At 36.9% G+C, this 12,786-nt stretch overlaps 1 protein-coding gene across 4 annotated transcripts in view; it reads right to left on the reverse strand.

Annotated features, from left to right (window-relative positions):
• RGS22 (regulator of G protein signaling 22) overlaps positions 1 to 12,786 on the reverse strand; it is a 136,136-nt gene that overhangs the window by 113,759 nt on the left and 9,591 nt on the right. For all 4 annotated transcript variants that reach the window (XM_043601466.1, XM_043601467.1, XM_043601468.1 and 1 more), the window contains exon 3: positions 5,118 to 5,180. In XM_043601466.1, coding sequence (XP_043457401.1) covers positions 5,118 to 5,180 — 63 coding nt within the window. The remainder of the gene's footprint in view (positions 1 to 5,117; positions 5,181 to 12,786) is intronic.

Genomic DNA, 12,786 nt, shown 5'->3' on the forward strand with positions numbered 1-12,786 from the left:
GGCCCTGAGTATGCTTGGCACATTCATGGTGGAGAAACATGAAGAGGGCCAGCTAAGCCGGAAAAGAATTAATAAGAGGAAGAGGCACAGGAAATAAAGACCAAGAGATGGCAAGAGACAGATCATACAGGATTCTGGATTTTATTCTTAGTGTAATAAGAAGCCACCTTTGAGGGCTTTGAAGTAACATGGTTCCATTTATCTGTATTAGTATTATTACCTTATTGCTATGATTATGCTTTACTGAAACTATAATACATTAAATTTATGGCTCCCTAAAATGCCAGTCCACAATGCTCCAAAAAAAGAGAGCTCAGTTTGACACATTTATTCTCAATAAACCCATGCTGGCTTCTAACTCTTAGCTAAGTGCTAATAAACCAAACATTACTAAGCTGTTCTAGAATTTTGCCTGGAATTTGGTTTGAGAATTCATCATTCTTTCTCCTCCCTGTCCCCAAATTCTTTTTGGAAACCTATTACCATATTTCCCCTTCTCCTATCTTGTGGCGTGAAGCATGGGTAGTTAATAGGTAGATTACATTGTACCATATGTAGCTGCAAAGGAATGAGAGAGATTTTCATAGGGTGGGGGGGACACAGAATGAGAGAATGTAAAAGAGAAGGATTTGGAGAGACAGAAAACAGGAGAGAAGTGGCCGAGCTCGGCCACATGGGATATATGAAAGGGTCAAACTGGAGGAGTCTGCTTGGGTGGGACGAACACGTGACCACAGAGACACTCTGCCATCTCACCTGAAGACTGAAACACACAAAACACACAGAAATGGTAACATCAATTCTGACTGGATGGCAGGACTATGGCTCAATTTTTCTTACATTTAAGATAAATTTTCTCTAGTATTGTTATATCACTTCTATAATTTAAAATAGATTTTAGAAAAAAGAAAGGTAGGGGAATTTATGTTCTAGAGCAAGTAAAAGTCAAGATAATCACAAAACTTGAGATGATGACATGTAAATCTTGAGAAGTTGAAATCAGACCCAATATAGACATTTTTCTTTTTAAAATGTCACAAAAATTAGAGGAAAAATGGAGAATGCAGAGCCTAGAGGAAAGACAATATACTCAAGAAGAGCAAAATTCTGACAATTTTGTGATGCTGCTGGGTTTTTTATAATACACAACCGGATGATGAAAAAGTTGCAAAATCAGACCAGGGGCACCTGGCTGGCTCAGTTGGTTAAGTGTTGGGCTCTTGATTTCAGCTCAGGTCATGATCTCACAGTTCATGAGTTTGAGCCCTGCATCAGGCTCTGTGCTGACAGCGTGGAGCCTGCTTCGGATTCTCTCTCCCCCTCTCTCACTCTGCCCTTCCCCCACTCACACACACAGGGACACACTACCTCAAAATAAATAAACTTTAAAAATAAAAAAAGAGGGGTACCTGAGTGGCTCAGTTTGTTAAGTGTCTGATTTCGGCTCAGATCATGATCTTGCAGTTCATGAGTTTCAGTCTCATGTCAGGTTCTGCTGCCAGCTCAGAGCCCAGAGCCTGCTTCAGATTCTGTGTCTCCCTCTCTCTCTGCCCCTCCCCTGCTCACACTCTGTCTGTCTGTCTGTCTGTCTCTCTCTCTCTCTCAAATAAATGAATATTTAAAAAAAAGAAAGAAAGAGAAAAAGAAAATCAGACCAAACAAGAACCCATGAGGTATCCTGTACCATCACTCGGGCCTGTTGCTGGAAAGCGAGAGGTGATTGGTGTCTCAGCCTAACCCCCATAATGGATCCAGAGGCCTGGCTGTGCCAAATGGGGGAGAGACCACAAATTCTTTTGGAAAAAGGAAAATAAGACAAAACAACAAACATGCATGCATAGATACATACATACATGCAAAAACTAATCTAGGCAAGAGGGTGCATCTAGTACTGTCTCTTCAAAAGACATCTTCAGTGGCTAGGCTTTAAGAGATTCAACATATCATGGCCCACCCCCACTCTCACCATTACTATTTAACAGAGTACTCAAAGTCTTAGCTTCAGCAATCAGACAACAAAAAGAAAGGAAAGGCACCCAAAGTGGCAAGGAGGAAGTCAAATTTTCACTATTTGCAGACAACATGATACTCTATGTAGAAAACCCAAAAGACCCCACCAAAAAATTTCTAGAATACATGAAATCAGCAAAGTCGCCAGATACAAAATCAACATGCAGAAATCTGTTGCACTTCTATACACCACAAATAAAGCAGCAGAAAGAGAAATCAAGGAATCAATCCTATTTGCAATTGCACTAAAAACAATAAGATACCTAGGAATAAACCTAACCAAAGTGATAAAAGATCTACACTCTGAAAACTATAGAACACTTATTAAAGAAATTGAAGAGGACACAAAGAAATGGAAAAGCATTCCACACTCGTGGATTAGAAGAAGATTGTTAAAATGTCTATACTACCCAAAACAATCTGCACATTTAATGCAATCCCTATCAAAATACCACCACATTTTTCATAGAGCTAGAACAAACAATCCTAAAATTTGTATGGAACCAAAAAGGCCTGAATAGCGAAAGCTATTCTGAAAAAGAAAAACAAAATTAGAGACATCATGATTCCAGATTTCAAGCTATATTACAAAGCTGTAGTCATCAAGACAGTATGGTACTGGCACAAAAAGAGACACATAGTTCGGTGGAATAGAATAGAAAACCCAGAAATGGACCCACAACTATATGCTAAACTTACCTTCAACAAAGCAGAAAAGAACATCCAATGGAAAAAGACAGTCTCTTCAACAAAGGAAAATGGGAAAACTGGACAGTGACATGCAGAAGAATGAAACTGGACCACTTTCTTACACCATACACAAAAGTAAATTCAAAATGAATGAAAGACCTAAATGTGAGACAGGAAACCATAAAAATCCTAGGGGAGAACAACATCTTTGACCTTGGCTGGAGCAACTTCTTATTAGACACATTGTCAAAGGCAAGGGAAACAAAAGTAAACATGAACTATTGGGACCTCATCAAGATAAAAAGCTTCTGCACAGCAAAAAACGAAAAACAAAAAATAAAAAACAACAATCAACAAAACAAAAAGGCAGCCTACAGAATGGGAGAAGATACTTGCAGACAATATATCTGATAAGGGGTTAGTATCCAAAATCTATAAAGAACTTATCAAACTCAACACCAAAAAATCCAATTAAGAAATGGGCAGAAGACATGAATAGACACTTTTCGAAAGAATACATCCAGATAGCTAACAGACACATAAAAAGATGCTCAAAATCACTCATTATCAGGGAAATATGAATAAAAAACCACAATGAGATACCATCTCACACCTGTCAGGATGGCTAAAATTAACAACACGAGAAACAACAGGTGTTGGCGATGATGCAGAGAAAGGGGAATCCTTCTGCACTGTTGGTGCAAAGGCAAATGTGTGCAGCCACTCTGGAGGTTCAAGCAACTAAAAACAGAACTACCCTAAGACCCAGCAATTGCACTACTAAGTATTTACCCAAAGGATACAAAAATACAGATTTGAAGGAGTACGTGTACCCAATGTTTATAGCAGCATTATCAACAATAGCCAAACTCTGGAGAGAGCCCAAATGTCCATTGACTGACGAATGGATAAAGAAGATATGACATACAAATATATAAATACACACACACACACACACACACACACACACACACACACACACAATGGAATATTACTCACCCATCAAAAAAAGAATGTAATCTTGCCATTTAAAATGATGTGGATGGAGCTAAAATGTATTATGCTAAGCAAAGTAAGTCAATCAGAGAAAGACAAATATCATATGATTTCATACGTATGTGGAATTTAAGAAACAAAATAGATGAATATGTGGAAGGGAGAGGGGAGAAGAGAGGGAAATAAACCGCAAGAGACTCTTAATGATAAAGAACAAACTATGGTTTGACAGAGGGAGGTGGGTGGGAGATGGACTAGACGGGATATGGTACTAAGGAGGGCGCTTGTTGTGACGAGCACTGGGTGTTGTAGGTAAGTGAAGAATCACTGAATTCCACTCCTGAAGCCAAAATTGCACTAGAATTTAAATTTAAAATAAGTTTTAAAATTTTAATTAAAAGTAACATATTATGGCCCACACCCTCTAAAATTACTTGTGATTATATTCCAAATTTCCCTGGTAAATATGTTAATGAAAAAAGTTTTTGCATTTGTATAATAATGAAAACCCTTTCTTATCTTTCTTTTATTTGAAATTCCTGATTAACTTTATTTGCCAAGCACTGTAAGTGTTTTTATGCATTCCCATCTCACTTTCCCCAACCCCCTTGATACTTAAGTATATCAGTCAATGCTCTGAAAGACTAAAATTCTATTATTTGGCATCCACCTATGTCGTATTTACTATTAATATAAAATTCTAGTTAACTTAGACACAAATTCCACTTTAATATCTGTACAAAAGGATGACAATAATTGCCTAGAGTCAAGAAATACAGTTTTTTTTTTGATATTTTGTCTTTATCACCTCTGTTCAAAGCCTGAAACAGTGCCAAATACAATAGCATCAGATTTTGTACAGAATACTTCTTTTCTAGTTTATCCACATTTATTATTTTTATTATTTTTTTGTACAAAATACTTTTAATGGTTAGAAAAATTCCAGCTTTCAGGGTGCCTGTGTGGCTCAGTTGGTTAAGCATCCAACTTTAGCTCAGGTCATGTTCTCACGGTCTGTGAATTTAAGCCCCACATCAGGCTCTATGCTGACAGCTCAGAGCCTGGAGCCTGCTTCAGATTCTGTGTCTTCCTCTCTCTCTGCCCCTCCCCAGCTCATGCTCTGTCTCTCTCTGTCTCTCAAAAATGAATACACATTTAAAAATTGTTTTAAAAATTCCAGCTTTCTTATTCATTCATTCATTCATTCACTCTTATTGTTGTACAACTGATGCAGCTTTCTTCAGTACTTTCCAAATGTGATTCAAACCCAAATGATTAACTCCATAAAAAGATACAAACTTTACTTTTCATTAATAATTCTGAAAGAGATTATCCTTCATAAAGTTACCTTATAAAATAATCCAGTGATTACAATATTTTGCTTTGATAATATATTCCATAGAACATAACAATATACTCACTGGAAGGCTTAGGAATTCATTAAAGTAGTCCACAAGGAAATCATCTGTCGCCAAAGAATCTTCCTGAAAAAATATAAAACACAATATTATGCTTACACTGAGATGTTTTAAAACATGCCAATATTATTCTCTAATTCTGCTTATCAAAAGATTATAATGTAGATCCTCAGATCTTTTTCAGTCTGTCAACAGCAAGTGCTCACTATAAATAGAACACAGTGCTACAATCTCTGGAGGAAAGAAAGAAGAAAACAGAATGGAGCACACTCTTAAAAGATTTTGTCAGTATGCCTAGCTGGAAAACAGAACACATGAAAAATATAGCACAGCACTTAAATGAAATATAGTACAAAACTCAACACAAGGTAAATTTCCTACAGACGTATTTTTATACACTTATGTATATGATATTTATGTATATTATTATATTAAATATATTTTATTACAATAATGGCAGAATCAATAAAGACAGAACCGTGTTTGAAGTAAAAATGAAATTCATAATGTAAATTTCTTAAATTGCCTAATGGAAGTGATAAACTAAGTAAAGAAAATATTCTACTGCCTCCTCCCCAGAATGAGACAGCTTTAGTAATCTGACAGTTAGTAATTTGCATGAAGAAACTTTGACAATGCATGTGTTCTAAGCATAAAGATTGTATATATTTTTTCCATAACTATCTCACCCACCAACATAGCCACTTTTAAAACTGGCAAAATTGGAAAGCCCCTGCCAAGAACAAATTTTCTCTTCCAAATAAAACACCTTATTTTATTAGCAATTGTTTCCATTGTGTCAAAAGCATATCATGGCATACTCTGCTATACAGTACATGTGTTTATTTTGTTATTCATAATTATATTTCCACTTTGCAAATCTAACATGAAAGTTGACAATATGACACAATGCTATTATTTCCATATGGCTGATTATTTTCTTCTTATATTGGCCAATTTTTAAAATTTGTTGAAGTATAGTGTTGCAGTGTAAGGAAGATACTCTAGCATATTGACTTGGAAAATAGATTTTGCAGGGTAATTTCTCTAAGTATTTGTAGTACAATTAGTATAGAGTTATAAATAACCACTTACAGGATTTACATCAAGGAACGTACTAAAAATCTGAACTTTAAAACTAAGGATTTAGCTTACTAAAAATCTCAACTGATTAAAACAACAACACACTTAGCATCTCATAAACCGTCTACGTTCATAGTGGTACCTCAATAATATATTCTCAAAGTTCTGACTGGCGAAGATTTAACAAAGCAGAGCAAGGCTGGTAGAGGTGATATACAGCTAATAAGCTTTCAAATTTTACCTTTCAAAGTTACTTTAATTTTCTGGACTTTATTTAGTGAACTATCTACTTTCTGCTAAGTCTTAAGAGAAATCAACTGAATTTAATAAATATTTTTAGGATCTCCTAGATGGAGGGCACTGTCCCACAGTAAGGGTGGCCAAATTTTGTACTACTGGGCTCATGATCAAAAATCCTCAGATGGGAAGCATGAGTATTTTAATGAATAACAGTAAGGGAGTACTGTCCCTTACTAATTTTTCTAAAATAGCACCTTATTTTTAAATTTTACCTATCAAACAGAATGTGCGTTTCACAGAGTCAGGTGCACCTAAATATTGCTAGAATATGGCCAGTCACATGGCCACAAATTTCTAGATAATCCTCAGACTCATATATTCATTTCCAGTTGCCTCACCCTTCTCAGAGATTGTAACTCAATGAGTTCCAAACTATCTATGATGAAGTAACTGTTTTGTTTTGTGTGTTCCCTAAGTTTCAGACAAATAACCTATAAAATACAATAAGAATGAATTACTAGAAAATGAAATAAAAGATACGCATAATACAAAAGCCCAATGGTTTATTATTAAATTCAGTAGATACAAACAGACTCTGTCAACATACCATAAAGTTTTTACATGTTTGCTCTCGACTTCTGAACTCATCTCAACAAGGACTGATGAGAGTTTCAGGCAGCTCTGGTCGACAAACCCTCATCAAGTAGCATTGCCCTACCTGGTGAACAGTTTGCTTCCAGCAACCTCAGGTGCCCTGAAACTGAACCACACTGATAGGGCATTTCTCTGGCGTTCAGTCACATCCTCAGGTTTGCATTTCCAACCATAGAAACTCCAAGTATTCACAAACATCAAAATCTGTATTTCTTTTCTGAAGCTGTATCTTGCTTTCTCCCCATATGAAATATCAGCACTTCTGCTGCTACTAGGGAAGTTCTGCAAGGGAAATAAGCATGGTCTCCAAGTGCCGACTCAGTTCTCTTGTTGCACTTCAATGGGAAGGCCTGCACATCTCTAAATAAATGAGGGTATCTTCCCACTGAAGCTTCTAGTCCAACATGTTCAGATAATGTGTCATATCAGTGAGCCAAGGAGGATCTTTATGAAACCCTTTACGTATTATTTATCTATCCTTATTTATTGAGGATCTTCATAAACACTTTATTCTCAAAACGCTTCATTTAAAAAAGGCCTTGATCTAAAGAAACTTACTCTTTGTAAGTTTCCACCATCTAGTCACACGGCTGTATTAAAATGAACTAAGTCGCCATGCTTGGGATTAATATATTCCAAATAACCAATAAACTGGTGATGGTTATTAATGGCACAATCAAGAAGAAAACTGAGTTACAATCAATTCCTCCATTACATCATTCCATGAACCTGACTGCAAACTTTGCAGCACAGATTCTCTGCTGAATGATGCAATGGAAGGTAGGAACATTTTTTCAGAATTGAATACACACTTGAAACCTGTTTTTTCATGTATTACAGGTGTGCCATCTGTGAAAGTGAAGTCAGCTTTTCCGTTTTTAGTCCAGACTTCTCAAATTTCTTCCTGAAAGAGGGTTAAGCAAAATAGTTTATATGTGCTGGCTAATTATGGTAGACAAAAAATTTTTTGCTTAAGAATTTATTTTGCTGAGCCCTCAAATCAGATAAACTACAATTAGTTCACCACTCTAAAACAGGCAAGATATACAAAGAAGACCTTGTAAACAAGGAAGATGAAGTAAGATATACATAGACATAAACCATAGTCTACCAAAGAATATGATACATGCCAAAAGAAAATTATAGGATTAAATGTTTCCTCTCAAAAGAAGGAGATATTATCTGGTAGGAGGAATTAGAAGAGACTCAAGTGGAGAAAATGGCATTTGAAGTAACTTCAATTCTATAATTAGAAATACATAAATGAGAAGCAACAATGCAAAGCACAGAGAGAAATGCATGAGCAAAGCAATGTGGAAATCAAAACACAGTAAAAGTGATCACGGTTAGCTAATGGCAGAAGTAGAAAAATAATCCATGTTTCCAACTTCATTTCAAGCCATTCACACATTACACCAAAGCTATTCATCTAATATCCAATGCTGAATCCTATACTGACACACCTTAGATTAGGAATGCTATCATCAGTCAGTGAATAAGACAGACCGTATTTCAAAAATTACAGCCATCAGGATGCACCTATTTTTATTGTTTCTTCCTAAATTACACATGATCTTTATTTTCTCCTTTCCAAACAAGCCAATCACTAGACCAGAGCTTCTCACTAGGGGAAGACAATGGAGTTCAACGGGTCAAATGAAAGTGGACCTCTTCAGCCTTCAAGGCAACCAGGCACAGCCAGGGATGGCAGGGGCTCCCAGGATGGTGACTCAAGGTTGTGAGCAACATTGTTTGGTACTCCTCATGTCCATCTTCCTCCCCTGGATAAAGTGATTTATGAGTCACATTCCACACCCACTGCTCCTCTGTAAGACACTGAGCAAAGCCAACGAGTTGCTCAAGCCCCTGGACATAGATTTATTAGCTATGTGCAGAGCATACACTGTCCCATGGAGCTCCCAGAAGAGTTTGTTTTAGATGTCCAAGAAAACAGCACAAGACAAAGCTGCTGACAGCTTGGAGGAAAGGGGGAAGGGAGATCCTGGAAGGCTACAGATGACAGCTCCAAATCTCTGCCTTCACATATATCAGATATTTCTGTCCACTGGTAACTGATGTATGCCTGTAGTAGTATCCAAGCTAGATATAAGGTGATCAGTCAAAAAACATATGCATATCCTGCAACACAGACTTTCATCACTACTTTGAAATATTTGATATGAAACATTTTATTGATTTGTTTCTTTTTCTTTTTCTTTATTTTTGAGAGAGAGAGAGAGTGAAAGCAGGGGAGGGGCAGAGAGAGAAGGAGGCACAGAATCCGAAGCAGGCTCCAGGCTCTGAGTTGTTAACACAGAGCCTGACTTGGGGCTTGAACTCACAAACCTGTGAGATCATGACCTGAGCTGAAGTCAGATGCTTAACTGACTGAGCCACCTAGGCACCCCACATTTTATTGATTTCTAAATCTATTTCTTTATCCTAAGAAATATTAACTTTGTGTTTGTCATGAAAAAAAGAACTATTAAATGTTAATCTCAACTCTTGCAATTTTAAATGGTTACAAAAATTGTATAAAAATTTTTAACTCTTATTGGGTGATACAGTTTTTTACCAATAGAGACTATTCAAGAATTATAAGGGATCACCATTAAAAAGTCTTGATTAGTAATTGCATACAGTCATTTCAACTATAAAACTTGGTATTAAAAAGTTACCTACATCCAAAAAGGAAATTAAGAAAATAATTCCATTTACAAAGAATTTACTGAAAAGAAGTTAGAGAAGATATAAGTACATGGAAAGACATACCATGTTCATGAATTGGAAGCAATATTGTTAAAATGACAATCCACCCAAAGCAATCTACAGATTTAATACAATCTCCACCAAAATCCCAATAACATTATTTTTATTTATTTATTTATTTATTTATTTATTTATTTATTTGCATAAATAGAAAAACTCATCCTAGGGGTGGCTGGGTGGCTCAGTCAGTTAAACGTCTGACTCTTGGTTTTGGCTCAGGTCACGATCTCATGGTTTGTAGGTTCAAGCTCCACATTGGACTCTGTGCTGACAGTGTGGAACCTGCTTGGGATTCTCTCTGTCCCCACCCCCCGCCTCTCCCATGTCTCTCTCTCACTCTCTTTCTCTCTGTCTCTCTCAAAATAAGTGGATAAACATTAAAAAAAATAATAAAGATTTTAAAAAAGGAAGAAAAACTCATTCTAAAACTCATATGGAATTTCAAGGGACCTTAAATAGCCAAAACCACCTTGAAAAAGAACAAAGTTGGAGGACTCCTATATCCTGATTTCAAAGCTTACTATAAAACTAAAGTAAATCAAAACAGTATGGCATAAAGACAGACTTACAGACTACTGGAATAGAATAATGTCCATAAATACATTCTCTCATACATGATCAAATGATTTTCATCAAGGATACTAAGACCAGTCAGTGAGGAAAGGACATTCTTTTTCAACAAATGGTGCTAAGAAAACTTAATGACGTTGGACCCTGACCTTGATGTTGGACCCTGACCTTATAACCATACACAAAAATTAACTCAAAATGGATGAAAGACCCAAACATAAGAGTTAAAACTACAAAATATTTACAAAAAAATAAGGATAAATCTTCAAGAGCTTGTATTTGCCTGTGGATTCTTAGATATTGCACCAAAAGCATGAGCAACAAAAGAAAAAATAAATTGGGACTTTATAAAAATTTTTTAATTTTATGCATCAAACCCTTCTCTTAAGAAAGTGAAAAAACCTACAGAATGTGAGAAAATGTTTGCAAATCATATACATGATAAGCAAGAAAAAGATAAACAATCCAAATTTTTCATATGGGCAAAGGTCTTGAATAGACATTTCTATAAAGAAGACATTCAGGAGCGCCTGGGTGCTCAGTCAGTTAAGTGGCCGACTTCAGCTCAGGTCGTGATCTCACAGTGTGTGAGTTTGAGCCCCGCATCAGGCTTTGTGCTGACAGCTCAGAGCCTGGAGCCTGCTTCAGATTCTGTGTCTCCCTCTCTCTCTGCCCCTCGCCTGCTTGCCCTCTGTCTCTGTCTCTCTCTCTCTCAAAAATAATAAACATTAAAAAAAAGAAGACATTCAAATAGTGAAAAAGCATGTGAAAGGATGCTCAACATCAATAGCAATAAAAGAAATGAAAGGCAAAACCACAATGAGATATCACTTCACATCTATTTTTTTAAAAAAAGGAAAATAACAAGTATTGGTGAGGATGTGGAGAAACTGGAACTCTTGTACATTACTGGTGGGAATGTGAAATGGTACACCTGCCGTGGAACACAAAATGGCAGTTCATCAAAAAAGTAAAACATATAATTACCATATGACCCAGCAATTCCCCTTCTAGGTATAGGCCCTAAAGAACTGAAAAGCAGGGACCCAAACAGAATTTTCTACACCCATGTTCACAGCAGCATTATTCAAAATAGCCAAGGGGCCCCTGGGTGGCGCAGTCGGTTAAGCGTCCGACTTCAGCCAGGTCACGATCTCGCGGTCCGTGAGTTCGAGCCCCGCGTCGGGCTCTGGGCTGATGGCTCGGAGCCTGGAGCCTGTTTCCGATTCTGTGTCTCCCTCTCTCTCTGCGCCTCCCCCATTCATGCTCTGTCTCTCTCTGTCCCAGAAATAAATAAACGTTGAAAAAAAATTAAAAAAAAAAAATAGCCAAAAGGTGGAAATAACTCAAATGCCCATTGACATATGAAAGAATAAACAAAATATGGTAAATACACACATGAAATATTACTCAGCCTTAAAAAGGAATGAAATTCCAGGGCACCTGGCCGGCTCAGTTGTTAAGCATCTGACTTCGGCTCAGGTCATGATCTCACAGTTCATCAGTTAGAGTCCCACATCAGGTAAGTTTGAGCCCTACATCGGGTGAACATGAGCCCTGCATCAGGTGAGCTCGAGCCCCACTTCATATAAAACACGAGCCCCAGCTGAGCCCCACTTCTCTCTCTCTCTCTCTCTCTCTCTCTCTCTCTGCTTCTCAAGAGATTCTCTTTCTCTCTCTCTCTGCTCCTCTCTCACTTGCGCCCTCTCTCTCAAAAAAAAAAAAAAAAAGAATGCAATTCTGATACATACAACAACATGGATGACCCCTGAAAATGTTATGCTAAGTAAAACAAGCCAGACACGAAAGGGCAAATACTGTATGATTCCACTTATATGAGGTACCTAGAATAGTCAAATCTGTAAAGACAGAAAGTAGAATAATGGTAACCAGGAGTTATGGGAGGGGTAATGGGAAGTTACTGTCTAATGAGTACAGAGTTTCAGTTTGGGAAGATGAAAAACTTGTGGACGTGGATAGTGGGGAATACTGTACCACAGTGTGAATGTGCTCGATGCCACTGAATTGTACACTTCAAAATGGCAGGTAAATTAAATTTTATGTTTTACCACAATAAAAGGTATGCACACACCAGAATCACTCAACAACATGGATGAATCTTAATAACATTATGCTGAGCAAAAGACTTGCACAAAAGAAAACTAACTGTATGATTCTATTTATATGAAGTTAAATCTAAGTAAAATCTATAATCTATGCTACTAATCTATGGTGAAACATAGGACAGTAGTTGTCTTAGGGGAGTGGAGGCAAAAGAAATTAGGAAGAGGCTTGAAGAGACTTTCTAAGATTATAGAAATGTTCTATATATTAATGAATGTTTGGATTACATCGT

The sequence above is a fragment of the Prionailurus bengalensis genome, chromosome F2, assembly GCF_016509475.1.
Source record: "Prionailurus bengalensis isolate Pbe53 chromosome F2, Fcat_Pben_1.1_paternal_pri, whole genome shotgun sequence".
Classification (NCBI taxonomy): domain Eukaryota; kingdom Metazoa; phylum Chordata; class Mammalia; order Carnivora; family Felidae; genus Prionailurus; species Prionailurus bengalensis.